General features: G+C 48.0%; 1 protein-coding gene across 1 annotated transcript in view; it reads left to right on the top strand.

The window, feature by feature from the left end:
• Positions 1-17391, top strand: part of DGCR8 (DGCR8 microprocessor complex subunit) — a 236955-nt gene that overhangs the window by 144104 nt on the left and 75460 nt on the right. Inside the window, exons 8-9 of the mRNA XM_086942619.1 lie at positions 14129-14230; positions 15950-16048. Of these exons, the coding sequence (XP_086798745.1) occupies positions 14129-14230; positions 15950-16048 (201 nt within the window). The remainder of the gene's footprint in view (positions 1-14128; positions 14231-15949; positions 16049-17391) is intronic.

Below are 17391 nucleotides of genomic sequence, written 5' to 3'. Positions count from 1 at the left end.
AAACCACCGCGTTTCCGTATCTATACGAGTATACCACCGTGAGGCTAATCACCAGCACCTTCATCTACTTCCTACTGATTACCTACCTAATCAACAACCAAACCATTTAGAGAGGGTCCAAGAGATATTTAATGTAAAGACCCCTACCTGATTATTATCCCCAGCTACTTACATATGTATAACACAAAAAACAGGGGGGTCTACCAGCTTAGTTATGTGGCTGCACTGTCAATCCGAGTTAACAGAATTTCGGGGTGGATAAGTCACATCAAGACAACTTATTTCAAAACAAGGTGAACACTTTATGTATAGGACAGACCAACACGGTACAGATCATTCTTACATGGTTGACAAATCCAAAACAATTAGCAAAGGGTTACCATCAAATTGACTCAATGATCAGTCCTATCATATGGCCAAACCCCGGTGCAAATCAGGCTAGTCCCCTGATCATTGGGACTTCAAGCGCCGCACGATTGGTTGCTGGTCAAGGATTTGGTCCACCCATACAAACAGACCAACAATGATGGCTGATCTTTGATGGTAAAGTAAGAAACCGTGCAACAGAAAAAATAGTGACTTTGAAATAGGATGGAGTGTCCTCCTATTTCTAACTTAATTCTACGGACGAACCACACCTCCTAATTAAAAACATAGAACAGTGCAAAAAAAGGACAGTCAACAAATATCTGTCTAATAACGGGCCAACATGTTTCTGCCTAGCGGGTATTTTATCCCATGGCATTCGTCAGGGCCTCTGTTCTTACAATAGTTGCACTAAGTAGTTATGAAACAAAAGAAACACCACCAAAGTGAAAAAGTAGGATGTAAAAGGGTTGAGAACGATACAACCTGTACCAACCAATGACATTAACCCTCCATGTCGGATAGGAAATACGAATTCTATGGAGGAAAATGCATAGTCATTTTAAACTTACTATGTCAATCACCTATACAATGTGTTTCACCAAAAACAGTTTCAAAGAAAATATTGTATTTATGCTCACCCTTCATGGTAGGGAAATGGACCTCACCCGGACCTTGCTCACTTTCTACGAGGCCCGCAATACATAAATATAAGAGGTAAAACAGAAGTAGAGCACCCATAGAGCATAATTACACAGTCTATTCCAGTGCCCAACATTCCTGTCCATTAGATCCCCTTACATCTAAGGACCAACATGTGAGGAGACTCTAGTAACTGAACTATGTGTGCCCGGCCCCTTAGACTCCCAGGTCTACCTTCCAACAAATATATCCTCATAGATGTTAATTATCTATTCACAGTGGGACTACTACTGAGTTGCAGACTCTAACAACAACAACAAGGCTATTGTGAAGCCTCTCCTTAAAAAAACGTTTTTGGATCCTGGCCTTCTTAAAAACTTCAGGCCTATCTCATTGCTCCCTGCCCCGGCAAAAATATTAGAAGCACACCTCAACACTCATCTTTCCACCTTTCTTGAGACCAGTGAGTACCTTGATAACACGCAGCACGGATTCAGAAAACATCACAGTACTGAATCCGCTCTCACTGTTGTGGTAGACAACATTCGCCGCAAAGTGGACAGTGGCCAAACCACAGTACTTGTCCTATTGGATCTCACGGCCGCGTTCGATACCCTGTCTCCCGCCATCCTAACATCTCGGCTTAGGGAGGCAGGGGTCACTGGGCCGGCCCTGAGTCTTCTTAACTCCTTTCTCCATGGCAGAGAACAGAGAGTAATGCTTGGAAATTTCCTCTCCCCTGCCAAGTCATTGCAATGTGGGGTGCCACAGGGGTCGGCCTTGAGGCCCACCCTTTTCAATATCTATGTGGCCCCCCTTGCTAGACTAGTAAGATCGCAGGGGATGGAGGTGGTGTCCTACGCCGACGACACCCAGATCATGGTGTCTCTGGCTCATTCCTCTGTCAATACATCCGCCATTAGCTTTAGGTCTTGATTGCAGCATGTGGCAGATTGGATGATCATCAACTCCCTAAAGCTAAACGGCGACAAGACAGAGGTCTTGGACTTCGGGAAAGACCAAGATATTTGGTCGAGCGAGTGGTGGCCTTCATCTCTTGGCACCTGCCCCACTCCCTCCCAATCAGCCAGAAATCTCGGTGTTGTCTTTGACACTTCACTTTCTATGACGCTCCAAGTGAATAGGACCGTGGCCACGTGCTGGGGTGTTATTAGGATCCTAAATAGAATTCGTAATTATCTCTCCCTCCCGGCGCGGAAACAGATCGCAGTCGCTCTTGTTGGCTCCAGGCTCGATTATTGAAACTCTTTGTATATGGAGTCCAACAAGGGCCTCATTCATCGACTGCAAATCATGCAGAAGGCTGCAGCGCGCTTTGTTCTGGCCCTTCGTATGGCATCATCGGCCACGACTGCTAGGAGAGACCTTCACTGGCTCCCTGTCCAGTATAGAATCTCTTTTAAGATCCTATGTCTTACATACAGAGCACTTGCGGCTAGCCCTGATGACGCACTCGGTACCCTGCTCATCCGCTATGTTCCAACAAGATGTCTTCGATCGGCCGGGCTACTTCAACTTGTAGTGCCCCGTACTAGGCTGACCAGATGGGGAGCGAGAGCTTTTTCTGTCGCCGCTGCTCAGCTCTGGAACTCTCTTCCAATTGAGATTAAAACCTTACCCTCAATTGATTTGTTTAAAAAGGCCCTTAAAACTTGGTGCTTTATTAGAGCCTACCAATGAGTGAATGCTGTTTGATCCGGCGAGCTGTATTATTTGAAGTAGGCGCCTTGACGCCCATTGGGCAAAGTTTGCGCAGGACAAAATTCATTTCATTCATTCATTCATTCTTTCTTTCTGGCTGTGTTATCCATACTGAGCTTCCTGTGGCTTCTCATACAATGAATCAGCTATACACTCACCTATCAGTCAGTACCTCAAAGCTCACATCTGAGTCTTGGGGGAGGCACCGACTTGTGGATGGTCTCTCCTTAAATAATTAACTCGGGGTTTGTTGGTATTGTAACCCTCCGCCTTACTTGTCAGAATAGCAACAATAAATGGCAGTTCTTTACTCTCGAGCGATTATTTTGCCATCCCCAGTGCTTATCTCTGCTGAATTGGTAGCAAATAACCAGAAAGCATTATTAACCCTGTTTGTTGTAAAGTTAAAAGCGCACTACTTTACACTCGAAATCTCACGGGAATTCGCGCTCTAAACTACAGCATGAGGTCATCAGCCCCATTTTGGTAGTTCGTTAGGTGATATTATACAGTGATGATCGAGGGTCTATTACAGCTTCCGGTCGCTCAACCAGCTCCGATCGATGGCAGTGATCCAATCAACGTGACCAATAATGTGGTGCACTCTGCATTTGCGCTGGGTGTGTCGCGCAACCACTCGCATTAGGGACAGCGCTTTCCTGAATACAAGGGACTTTGTCTAGTGTCGAGATCTCGCGAGATCTCTTATACTCTGAACTACACAATGACCTCATGTCGGCCATTGTGGTAGTTTAATTATAAATGACGCTTCTAGCAATGTTTAGCAACCCAGCTCTGTGGCTCAGTCTTACAAATACGGTATTTGAACCCATAGGGTTTTAGGCATTGCTAAATATTTACATCCATATTACAAATGCCCACTCAATATGTATCCTCTTGTAAAACCTGGTGGTACAGAATCCACTATTCCTGTGGTACATCTACACCTTTTTTAATGTATAATGTCATGATAATGAGGTCACTAATAGTCATGATGGTATATGACACTGTATCTCTTCACTTGCACCCATGGTCTATTGGTACCAATGTCTATCTCACTTGTATGTTTTGTCTGGGGGCAAACAGAACAAGCATGGTGGTACCCCACCACCGGAGGGAGATTCCACAGGGTATCGCCAATTTTCTTCAAGGTTTCTTTTGGGCGTGTATGCACAAGCCAGTCCCGAATGTTGCTGGCCCGTTTAAACGCAAATATGGGCTGCGTTATCTTGTCCTTACTATGATTGAGAATGCGCCAGTGTCGCCTCACGATTTTTTGAATACTGTTGCTCCTAGTATTAAAAGTACTCACAAAAGTGAGTCTTTCTAACAGTGGTTTTGGAGTAGGAGGTTCAAGGAGGGCTTCTCTGTTATTCATTGCTCTTTTCCTTGACCTCTTGATCAATGAACTGGGATAGTGTCTTTCCTTCAGTTGTGTGCACAAGTTACTGGCATGTGCTTCAAAGTCCTCCTTTTTCGAGCAGTTCCTTCGAACTCGAAGTAACTGCCCATAGGGTAGATTTTGGAGTAGGGATTTAGGATGAAAGCTCTCGTAGAGGAGCAGAGAATTGCGCGCCATGGGTTTCCTATAAAGCTCACTCTGCAAGCCTGCAGGTGTGGCATAGATAGACAAATCCAAAAAGGCAATCCTCTCTTTATGCGCCTCCATGGTAAATTTGAGATACCAGTTCTGACTGTTAAGCCACAGATGGAATTCTTTGACCGAGTCTAAAGTACCTCTCCACACCACCAACACGTCGTCGATAGAACGCTTCCACCACCTAATCGAGGTGTGGAAGGGGTTGGTGGGTGTCAGTACATGTTGTTGCTCGAACTGATGAACGTATAGGTTCGCCATGCTCGGCGCAGAAACGTTGCCCATACTAGTACCAGATATCTGGAGAAAGATTTTATCCTCCTATTTAAAGTAGTTCATTTTCATGGCCAAGGTAGCTAAAGCCATGTTATGTTAAAAGCATTTTTTACCGCGCACGTTCACCAAGCGGTTTCATGGCGCTCCTGACAAAGACTGAAAGCTTGGGCGGAGGTTTTACTCAAATGCTGAATGAAACAGGAGGGTTTTTAACAGCCTGCGAAAACAATCATAGCTGGGACAGTGACGAAGTGCAGTTGGGAGGGAGTTCCAAGTGGTGGGGGCCATGACCGAGAAACTCAGACCTCCATGCTTTTTCCGTCTGGTTTTGGGACGACAAGTAAACTAAGTGATGCTGAGCGGAGATCTCTGTGGGGGACATAACGTGTCAGGCAAGAGGAAATAAAGGCAGGGGCTAGATCTGATAAGGCTTTGAAGATAGTGCATCCAAGCTTGAAGGTGCAGCGTTTGGTAACAGGGAGCCAATGGAGGCTACGCAGAAGGGGAGTGACGTGCTGATGTTTCGGCTGGTGGAAGATCAGGCGGGCTGCCTGATTCTGCACCAGTTGTAGCTTGTGAAGATGGAATGCTGGAATCCCGACATACAGAGTGTTAGCATAGTCGAGTCTGGAGCTAATAAGAGCTAGGATGACCAGAATCAGGGCATCTCTGGTGAGGAACCTACTGATTTTACGGATCCTCCTTAGATGGAAAAAACAGGATGAGGTGACTGCGTTGATTTGTGGCCTCATGGAGAGGTCGCCAGAGATGACCACCCCCAGACTCTTCACAGTGAACAGTACTGGTGTGATTGTCTCACAGATATTATCCCTCAGGATGGCTGTTACAACTTCTAAAGTCTCATCCTGAGGGATAGAGGTGTACAAAGATTCTACATCGAAAGAGACCAATAGGTCTCTTTCGGTATCAAAGTCTATTTCAGGGAGGACGCATAGCACATCTTTAGTGTCCTGCAAATAGGTGGGCATTTGTTGTACAATGGGCCGTAGAAAAATATCTACAAAGGTGGAAAGCGGCTCCAAAGCAGACCCTATTCCTGAAATAATGGGCCTTCCAGGTGGAGGTCTCTGTGGTTTGTGCACCTTAGGTAAAAGGTAAAAGTAAGGTGTTACAGGATGTTTAGCGACTAAGAAAATAGGCTCATTTTGGGTAATCCAACCCTGCCTAGGCTGCCACACAGACATGTTGCTGGACCCCTCGGTTGAGAGCCCCCTGCTCTCCTGGGCCTGCAACAATGCACATCCTGGGCGAGGTGCTAGGTCTCCTCCCCCAGGATGGGCAGGGGGAAGCTTCAAAGGCATACCGCCTTTGTGAGCTACTCCAGGCCACTTGCTGTACTTGGCAACTGGCCCCCATCGGTTCTGATCCCTACTTTGCCGGGAAACCCTACGTGAGGAAAGGGGGTGGGCCAACTCTACTCCTCAGGTGGGAGAGGCGAGGTGAAGCACAACTCTGGGCTCCGGCCATCTTGAGGATGGGGAGCCCTGCCCAATCAGAGATAGGCTCCTGCCCCCCTCCCACAGGAGAGGAGCAGGATAGGGGGTGTACTCACTCCAGGACAGGGACCCATTGGTCTCTGCCCTTGCCCTACCTGTAACACCCCTAAATGTAGTATTTAGGGGCACCCTGAACCTTCCTTCTGCAGTTCCCGATTCGAAAAGAAGATCAAGAAGACCGTCCATGCAGCTGCTAACATGAGGACTACACCAATTGACTTGGCCCCAGCCCTACAGGCCTGTTGATCCTTGAACCTGCTCCTGCTAAATCCCGGCGTCTCCTGCAGACAGCAACCTTGGAAACCCCGGAGGACCTGCTTGCCTTTAACCTCTTAGACTGGGACTCCCATGAGCAGTGGTTCTGCTCAAACAACAATATCCCTGGTGCCAGCCAGGAACCGCAAATCCAGCCCTCTCTGCCCCCGCCGGAGATGGCCGACGACCGAGACGACGCAGAGCATGATTGATATGCTGAGTGAGCGCCTTCTGCTCCTGTTGGCGGAGTGCACGTGCCCGCGGAGTTGCCTGTTGTTGCCTTGACATTCAGAGAAGCTACGCTCCGCGCCCGTTTGAGTGCTCATAGCGACATCGCCCTACTGCCCTTTGTTCTGCCCGGACCCAACATGGCTGGCAGGGGTGATCCCGATAGGACGGCGAACCGAGCCAGGAGGAAGACGGTCCAGCCCCAGACCAACTAGATCGACCGGTACGCCCAGTAAAGGACCTCGCCCACTGTTGTCGCTCAGTCTAAGGACTCCCTACAGGCGGGCTCACCCGAGGGGTCGGAGCCCACTCTCCGCGACATCATGGGGGCTATCGCTGGCATCAGGACTGAGATGCATAAACAACACGAGGTCCTGACACACAAGGTGGACACCCTGGCTATCTATCTCAATTTGATCAGGGCCGACCTGGGCAAAACTAACGATCGAGTGAAATCTCTCGATATCAAAATCTCCAGCCTCACGACCGATGTCTCGGACCTGCAAGCGGAGGTCCGTACCTTGCGGTCGGTTAATGACCTGTTCTCGAGGCGGCTGGAGGATTTCGAGGGACGTGCCAGGCGGCAGAATGTGTGCATCATTGGGGTACAGGAGGGTGCGGAGGAAGCGGCCATTGACCTCTTTGTCGAGGACTTGGTTAAGACCCATCTCGCTCCAGCAGGCCTCAGTCACTTTTTCTCGGTTGAACGGGCCCACAGAATACCGGGCGGCCCTCCGAAGATGGGCGTCGCACCGAGACCCATCATCGCCCGTTTATTCAACTTCAGAGATCGAGATGCGATCCTCCAGGCTTTGAGGCGACATGGGCCTCTCAAGTTCCAAAACGAAGATGTGAACTTTTACCCGGACTTCACCAGGGCTGTTCAGAGACAGCGCCAAAGTTTTGCGGGGGTAAAGCGGCGCCTCAGGGACTTGGGGCAGAAGTACTCTATGTTGTTCCCCGCCAAACTGCGCATTGAACGAGATGGCCGAGCCCTGTTTTTTGATATGCCTGAGTCTGCGAGTGACTGGCTGGACACTTTGCCGCACCGGCGTGAAGAGCAGGAGGAACATTCTGAAGGCGCCTCTGGTGGCCCCGATCTTCAGGAATAGTACTTCTCGCACTACCTTTGTCGGTTGGTGTGCCCGTTGACTGTGACCGATAATGCCAAGCTGTTGCACCTTTACTGGGAATATCCTATTCTCACATGGAGGGTGGCAGGGGGGCACTGCGGGGGTTCCTTACTCCTCTAGGGTCTTTTTGTAGGTTAGTTTATGGGGCGACAGGCACACTGCTGGTTGGGGGGGCTTTTTAGTCTGCTTCAGGGGTGCAGGGTGGGGGGTGGTGTTGGGGTTGGTTTTGTGTGCTTTCTTTGTTTCTTTCTTCTTTCTCTTAGGCAATGGGTCGTATGCTCTGTTTTGTTTCATGCATCGGTGGGGCCTCTGGGGGCTGGCGAAGGCTTGGGACACGACGATGGGGGGGTAGGAAATTGAAAGTTCTTTGTTGGAATGTCAATGGCTTGGGTGATCGTATTAAGAGAGGGGTGGTATTGCAACTGTTTAAAAGACATATGCCTGATATTGTTCTCTTGGAGGAGACACACTTGGTGGGGAATACGTGCAGAGCGCTCAATAGGAAGGGTTTCAAGATGGTGGCTCATTCAGGGTTCTCTTCGGGGTCCCGGGGGGCGGGTGTTATGGTGCGTACGTCCCTCCCTTTTGAGATTGCCTCCACGATTGTGGACGAGAGGGGGCGGTATGCAGCCGTCGCAGGGCGGTGGGAAGGGCGTGTCTTGACATTGGTTTCGGTTTATGTTCCTCCGGGTTTGCAAAATAACACCTTTCAGGACCTTGGAAGCGCCATTTTGAATCTGCCAGCAGGGTTGCTTATTGTGGGGGGTGACTTTAATTCTGTTTGCTCCGGATCCTTGGACAGACATCCGCCTAGAGACCTCCGTAGTTCGCAAATGTGGCTGCCCACTTTCCTTGATACTATGGGGTTGGTCGACTGCTGGAGACTCCTATATCCCACCCAAAGCCAATATTCTTTTCATTCTGGCGCTCATTGTAGCCTCTCAAGGATTGATTACGTTCTTGCCTTGGCAGCTCATGCACCAGCGATCTCTGAGGCCCGCTTCTTGGCGAGGGGTATCTCGGACCACTCCCCGTTGTGGGTCTCATTCGATTTTAACATTGTTGTAACGGAGCGACCGGTGGTGGTCAATCCGTGGTACTTCCGAAACCCAAAGACGCGTCGTCTCTTGGCCAAGGCTATCGAACTCTATTTTACTGAAAATGTGGGATCGGTTGCATCGGCTGCCACCTTATGGGAGGCGTTTAAAACTGTCTAGCGGAAGCTCGTAGGAACAGGGACGCCGACATGGTGCGTATCGAGGTGGAGATAATGGAGTTAGACTCCCGATTGGAGGCGGGCCCTGCGCCCGAGCTGCTACATGATCTCTCCCTCAAGCAGTCGGAGTATCGAGACCTTGCCACCGACGCTGCTCTCGTCATGGGCAGGGAACAGCAGGGTCGGATTTACGACGTTGGTGACAAGGCGGGCAAGCTACTAGCCTGGCTCGATAAGAAAGAGAGGGCCAGTCGCGTCGTCCCGGAGATACTGGGAGACGACGGATTGTTGGTTACTGACCCGAGTGCAATCGCTGAGTCCTTCTCGGATTACTTTCGGGGCGTTTACTCCTCTGTCTCGGACCGGTCTGAGGCCGACTCGGGCGCTCTCCTTTCGGATATCGATCTCCCGTGCCTGTCGGAAGCAGATCGAGACGATCTAGACAGGGATACAACTGCGGACGAGGTTGCACTCGCAATTCGCTCTCTGAGATCTGGCAAGGCGCCTGGCCCGAACGGTATTCCGGTAGAGCTATATAAAATCAAACCAGATGTAGTTTCCCCGTACTTGCGAAACATGTTCCTTGAGGCGCGGGAGACTGGCACACTTCCCCAAGACCAGAGGTTGGCCACCATTGTGGTTATCCATAAGGAAGGGAAACCAAGAGATTTGTGCCGATCATATCGCCCCATTTCTCTGTTAAACGCGGAGCCTAAGAGTCTAGCCAAGATGCTCTCAACCGTCTGATTGGCGTCATCGGCGACTTAGTGCACCCGGACCAGTCGGGCTTTATTCCACACCGCAACACTGCTCTTAACCTACGTCGACCTACGCCAGGGCCCATACGCTTGAGGAGCCTGCTGTCCTGGCATCGTTGGATGCCACGATGGCTTTCGACTCCCTTAAGTGGAGTTACCTGTGGGCAGTGTTGGCGAAGCTCGGTTTTGGCCCGGAATTTGTGGGGTGGATCAAACTCCTATACGCTGGCCCGTTGGCTAATGTAGCGGTCAACAGTCGAGTTTCAGCACCTTTTGTTCTTCAGAGGGGCACCAGGCAGGGCTGTCCTTTGTCGCCCCTCCTGTTTGCTCTCGCACTCGAACCGTTGGCGGCCTGGCTACGTGGCCACCCCAACCTGCATGGTATTTGGTGGTCCCCTGATTTCGAAAACCAAGTGTCACTGTATGCAGATGATATTCTTCTGTATCTCACTTCCCCCTGCAAATCCCTCATTGTGGCCTGTGACGTGTTGCGACTTTTTGGTCAGTACTCCGGCCTAGTTATTAACTGGTCCAAGTCACATTTGTACATCCTTAAAGGGGGAACGCCTCGCCTTCCGAGAGGTTGTGGCATACAGGTGGCGAGCCAGGGCTTCAAATACTTGGGGATCTACATCTCCACTAGCTCCAAAGCGCGCTACAAGCATAATTTGCTTCCCCCTCTTCTCCGCCTTCGGCGAGACGTGGAGGGGTGGCGTAAACTCCCGCTCTCACTGCTTGGGCGCGCGGCGTTGTTTAAAATGATGTCCTTGCCCAGGTTCCTTTACGCCCTACAAAACACCCAAGACCCGGTCCCAGCCCGATACTTCGGTGAGATAGAGAGCCTACAACGCGCCCTACTCTGGGATGGTCGCCCTCGCATCGCTATCACGAAGCTTACGCTGCCGTGGTACGATGGGGGGGTAGCGTTGCCTGATGTGCGGAGGTATTACTGGGCCTCCCAGCTAGCAGCCATTAATCATGGTTTGTATGGTCCAGCGGACAATCCGGGGTATGCCATGGATCGGTGGCTGCTGGGCGGAGGGAAGTATCATAGGGCACTCTACACGAGGTCTCTTGACAAGCGGATGTCTGGTCCAACGAAAACCGCTGTCCATATAGGGCGATTACAAAGGCACAGGGATGGAAAGATAGGCTAACGAAGGTGACCCCACTTTATGACTCGGACATACTGGGTAGACTGTGGCATACCAAGGGCTTTGATAAGTGGGACCTGATTGGCATCTCCAAGGTGGAGGACATGGTGCTGCGTGGCGAGGTAAAATCTTTCGCCCAGTTACAGAGTTTCAGCTGGGTGGAACGGAATTTTTCCGGTATGCTCAGCTGAGACATGCATTACTTTCCGCCATGCCAGAGGGCGAGGCGATTCCCGACAGTTCTCCTTTGGAGGATAGGGTACTGAATGGCCACATGCCAGACAGTGCCATTTCATTGACCTACAAGAAGCTCATCAATGTCCGTACAGACCTCCTCCTGGGCGTGAGGGACCAGTGGGTGTGAGACGGGATAGAGATTGATGACGAAGATTGGCAGAGTGCGGTATCCTCCCCTAAGGAGGTCGCTATCTCTTCCCGTCTTTGGCTGGTGCAGCTCAAAATCTTGCACAGAGTTTGTCACTGGTCCCAGACTTGTGCATATGGGACACTCTGTTGATGGCCTCTGTAGGCGCGGCTGTGGTGCCCTCGCCACATTCATGCACATTATATGGGAATGTGCCGCAATAGCTTCTTACTGGCAACGTGTGCACTCGATTATGAGCGAGGTGACTGGGGTGGAAGTGCATGCGGAAGCCAGGAGATGCCTCCTAAACATATGGGGTCCGACAGATCATACCGTGGCCCAGACCCAATGGGTGACCCTGGGTAATATGGTTGCGAAACGGGACATCGCACAGATGTGGGGGGCTACAACGGCTCCGAAGGTTGTACAGTGGAAGGCCAACATGGATTGGTGTATGTTCCGGGAAAAGACTGTGTATGTTGCCAGGGGTAAACCTAAAAAGTGGCAGAAAATATGGGGGGCCTGGAACTAATATAGAGGGGACATTTGTGTACCTCCGGATTTCGCTCCGCAGGAAGAACACTTATCACCGTAGCCTGTGACTCCAACTGGAGATTTTCTATGCTGCTATCCTGTGTTTCCCTCCCCCTGCATTCCTAGTATTCTATTACACTGGATATTACTGTGTTTACTGTGCTCTCCCGGCCCCTTCACTACGCCTCACTGTACTTTAAATTCCATTGCCTTCTTCTCTGCGCCAGTTTCGGCGCTTTCTTTCCCTTTTTCTCTTTTTTCACATTTGTTATAAAAACTTGAAAAATCAACCTTCATTCGTTCTGATGTACTGATTCTTGCACTTTGACTTACTTTGTTCCGTTCTGCTGCCTCGCCTCCGGGATGTAAGGCTGAATAGCTGTGTGCACTGTTTTTAAAATAAAGGTTTAAAAATTAAAAAAAAAAAAAAAAAATCTCCATTGAATAACATTGAGCACCCGACGGCTCAAAAGCACCCTGCACCCAGCCGCCCTGGCAGTGCAACTGTAGTCCTAATCCACTTCCCCATTTGCCCTGAACAAGTGACCAGGAGCCCAGCTCCCACAGCCGCGTGGCCTGCTAGCCAGCACCACCAACACCAACCGCAGACCCCCTGCCTCTCATTGGATAGCATTGGGCCTAACTACCTCTGCACCCCGCTGCCCCTGTGCTGCTGAGGGTGTACCAACTGTACCTACCTGACCCTGGAAGACCCCGGAGTCTATGCCCGGAACCTTAACTCTGCCAGCCGGGAACTTACTCCAAAGCCGATAACTCACATTCCTTCCATAGGGTAACATTGACTGGTTTCACTTGGAAATTCTTCTAAGGGTGGCGTTTTTAAACTTTAAAATATTCACCTAAAATCAGCTTAACAACGATTTCCGATTTACTCACCTGTTATCAAGAGAACCCAGTGCTGCATCTTTTAGCCCAGCACTGACCCTGAAAAGTGATTGTAACCGTACTTACCAGTAACTTTTATTTCCTTCCATAGGAACCCATTGTCTGGTTTTCACCAGAAAAGTTTCTAAGTATCGATTTTCACAAACTACAGATATTCCTTAAAAATCACCTGTAAGACTTGAATGCGTTCTTTCAACTGTTTACAGGCGATGAACCAGTGCTGGATCCAGGATCCACCTCTGAGTAAGAAAAAGTAACAATAACACTACTTACCTGCTAAGTGAATTTCCTCCCATTGGATAACATGGGTGATTCTATGTGAAGTTTTTCAAGTGTCAACTTTTAAAATACAATAATATTCCTTAAAAATCACTACTGTAACCAAAACGCTTGTGCTCAACTGTTTACAGAAGTTGTCCCAGGACTGAATCTAGGATCGAGTCCTGTGGTTAGACAAGTAATCCATAAAGTAATTATTTGCATTTAACTAAAAATTCCCATTGAGCTCAATGTTGCATTGTTTGAAATTGAGTTGCCCATTGCACCAACTGTAGCTACTGTACTTAAAGTCTCTTGCCTATTTGCAAAGTATTTAAACTAAAGAACGTAAATGTAAATGTGTTGTATTTGTATAGCGCGAACAGTAACCCGTAAGCATCCCGGCGCTTGTACTCCTACCACAAGGGAACCCCTCCTGGCTTTTCCTTGTGAGGTGTCCACTCCTGGGCACCCCATGGTGAAACCAGGCATCCCTTGTGTATCGGGGGCCGTTGTGGAGACTAAGCAAGCTATTGCCTAGAGTTGCAGCGTGGGGCCCATGCTTAGATTCGGCACTGAGGCGAGAATATCCGGTCAGAGGAATTTAAGCCCGATCCCGCCAAGGCGGGAATCGAACCCTGGTCCCTGGCCAGCGCTCTGCATCAAGGTCTGCCGCTCTAACCATTGAGCCACACTTCTCCACAACGTCATTCTGAGTGTATTTTAATACTTTGTTGGTTCTAAAATAACTATATATTTTGTTACTAAACAATTGACCTAGAGTTCAGTTCTTGTGTGTGAGACCATTTATTGACTGAGTGTGTACAACAAATGCTTTACACTGTCCTCTGATACTGCCTTACTGCTCGACCAAGCTACCACTTTAGAGAGTAAGGTTATATCTAACTTTAGCCTCTGCCAGACCTCTGGGGACTGTGGACTCTGTACCCACTGTACCTTACTGTGGTCCAGTATATACAGAGCCACTTTCTTACAACTGCGCTCATTCAAAAATGTAAAATGATAATTGTAAAACTACTATTGGATTCTCCTTGTGCTGGAAGTGTATAAAGTCTTTGATTATGTGAAAGCAAATTGATTTATTTATACAAAGGATTTTGATTTATACTGTCTTCTAATGTATATCAGTTCCTCTCCTTGTGACGTGTTTGCCTGTAAACATTTCTTTTATTTTAACTTAGAATTTGTTATTAATCCCAATGGGAAATCTGAAGTTTGCATTCTGCATGAATATATGCAACGTGTGCTGAAAATTCGCCCTGCTTACGATTTCTTTGAATGTGGTAAGTCTGATAACCTTTAACTTTCTTTGCTTAGTCTCGCATAGCAGGGTTTGCTTTCAAACTTATTTTTATTGGAACGCTGCACAATTCACACTGGACATAGTCCTCCTAAGCATTTTTCAGTAGCCCCGTAACGGCTGTACAACAACAATTTACCTCCCAGCAATCTGAGTGTCCGCATTCTTCGCTTTGTGACGTATATTCTCAATGTGGTGATTGATATCCTTCACGCCTAGGAGAAATGCATGCAGCAACATTTTGTTACGATCCATCAAAAGTTGATAAAACAAAAAAAACAAGAACTGGTGTATCTTGGCAGCGGCTAGTGACTGAACCTCATCCCACACATAGCTTGAGCATGTCATTTAGAGCAGGCATTGTGTGTCATTGGTACTAATCTGATAGATAACAGAGGGACAATCTGTACCGCTCTCCTATGAGTCAGTGCTGCACTATTGGGCCAGGAGTATTGTCTGTTACTGTGTTCGGTGTAAGAGAAGTGTGGTGTGACTGTTGTGTTGCGCCCTTCTCCAGTCTTTTCTTTTTGAGGGTAGTAATTTGATACTGGACTAGAATGACTAGTCTCTAAACAATTAAATGGAACTTGATATTTTTGTGCAACACATAAATATTGTTTAAGGCTTAGTTTGCTATTCTTTTAATATGAACCCTTTACCAATTTGCTGTTTATGTAGACGCTTTAATGCTTAAGCAGAAATCCTTGGAAACTTGTTAGCCTGGAATACTTGAGCGTCAGAGTGGCTTACTGCCAGAGTTGCTTTCCTCTCTGCTCTGAATTTGCTGACATGTCTTTGCTGCTATAATCATACTTGCCTAATGTCAGAACTTGGAGTCGTAATGAAGTAACCAGTTTCTCACATCTGCTGAGAGATGCGAGACATTGGGGGACATAGGCACTCCATCATGCTACTTGATGTCCGGTCTACAGGAAACCCAGCAACTTGGCACCCTAAGGCCTTAATAATGGCAGCAGGAGGTGCATTATGCTAAGAAACTTCCCATATGAAAATCAGGGGTTTCTGTTCGCATTTTAGGAGTCTTTCATTGCTCTCTGATAGTCGAAAGACTGAGTCGATTATTCAAGGGTCCCAGACAGCTGTTTTAAAAAAAAAATTTTTATAAAGATTCTCAAACCTATTGATATAAATGTAGGACTTGAAAGCGAGGGTAGGCATATGTTGAAGCAGTCAATGCCACATTGGTGCATATACTTTTTGCAAACACTTCTTTTGGAACTCCATACGTGGACAAATGCGGTCATTATGTGGACTTTTTTCCCCTCCTGGAAAAGTGTAATATGTTTATGGCAGCGTTTTCTTGGGTGGATGCAAGTTTTTTTTTTTTTTGGTGTCTTTTTTTTTCATATATAATTTCCTTGAAGTGTTTATTACGTAAGTGTAGCAGGAAGTACTAGAACCTTAGTTGGGTTGATTTTGCCATTTGGAAGCATAAGATTGCTTTTTCCTACTTGGATCTTGTCTGCATATGTATTTAAAAGTACCAAAAGTATCCCATTGTGAGTAACGAGTTATTTGACTGAGTTAAATACTTTTGTTTTCGGTAAGAAGCACCAATTCAGGTTCCCAGTAGGTGTTGTGGTATCCTGATGGTTACCTCAAAGCTGGATCTGTCGACATAATTTTGAAGCATAACTGTCTTATTTTGACCAACCTTTTCAAAATCTCTTTTGTTTATAAGAAACGCCAAGTGAGCCCTTTGGAGTGTCAGTGATTATCGATGGTGTGACATACGGAACTGGAACTGCAAGCAGCAAAAAACTTGCCAAGAATAAAGCTGGTAACACATTTATGTTTACAATTCACATTGCAAACAAAGTGTAGATGTTAATTTAAGGTGCGTTACGATTCTCTGTCCTGGGTGTAGTATTTCTGGGATTGCATTGTAGTGGCAAGCATTTGAGACTTCTAATTTGGTTCCAGTCTGATTCACAAACCTGTATATCCTATTGGTAATGTCATACATACTTTTATACCAGTACCAGTGTCCTACAAGGAACTTCAGGTTTAGTATTTTTTCTCTGCGTATTTGCACCTTCACTTTGCTTTCAAATATATTTTGCTGTCCAGGAAAGGAAAGTATCTGGGTATCTACACAAGTTGTGACTATGAAGTGAAAACCTACATTACTAAAATAAACCTTGCAGTAGTAAAGTAGTTTACAAAAGATTACAACAGTACATTGGAAACCTCACCTATCCCATCTTGAGCTGTCTTCACTTGGCAGCTGGTGCCAGTAAACAGTGGTCCTTTCAGAGATCGGGGTGTCCATTCTGATGGATGCGTCTCTCTGAGGTTAATTGCCTTCAGAATGATCCTATCACCTCCAACTGTTTAGGAAAACCTTTGTTCGAGGCATGTGGGCTGCTAAATTCATATCTTAGCATTAGATCGCCACCTAGTGTTGGGTCCGGATGATCGCACATTGTTGTCCTGGAAGAGTCTTCGAAGTATCCTGAGATGGGTGGCTCCTCCCCTGGACTACAGTGCGCATGGGCATCGGCTCCATCCCCAGATTGTTTTTTTCCGCCATTGGGTTCGGATGCGGTCTCGACGTCTCTCCGTCGGAACCGAATAAACATCTAATTTAACGGCCAAAAGGCTTTGGGTTCTTTACGTCGGTATTGTTTGCGTACGGTCTCGAGTTCTTCCGTCTCTCGGAGCCGGAATCAGCGGAGTTTTTACTACTCTTCGGACATCGAGGCCTTCTCATCGCGACTCGACACTAAGTTCCCAACATGGAGCGGAGCCCGTTTAAACTCTGTCCGCTCTGTGGGTCCAAGTACCCACATATAGACGTGCACCCGGTCTGTAATAAATGCCTTTGGCCAGACCATGACGAAGGAAGTTGCAGGGCCTGTGCGAGTTTCAGGTCGAAGAAAACTCTCACGATTCGGCGCGCGGTGCGCCTTGTGGCCAAACAGGCGGCCCCGGATCCAGAGAACATATTCGACGACCAAGAAGAGGAGGACCAGAGCCATCATCTTCAAATCTCCCCGCCTGAGACGGAGGTCGAGGCTGATCCGGAATATGACGACGACGGAGTCGTGGGTCAAGGCCTTGAATACGTCGACGAGGTAGGGGACGACGATATGGTTTATGGGGCCGCGGAAGATAGCTCAG

The sequence above is a fragment of the Lissotriton vulgaris genome, chromosome 11 (assembly GCF_964263255.1).
Source record: "Lissotriton vulgaris chromosome 11, aLisVul1.2, whole genome shotgun sequence".
NCBI lineage: Eukaryota > Metazoa > Chordata > Amphibia > Caudata > Salamandridae > Lissotriton > Lissotriton vulgaris.
Note: the sequence above shows the minus strand (reverse complement) of the source record. Positions and strands in the feature narration are given on the sequence as shown.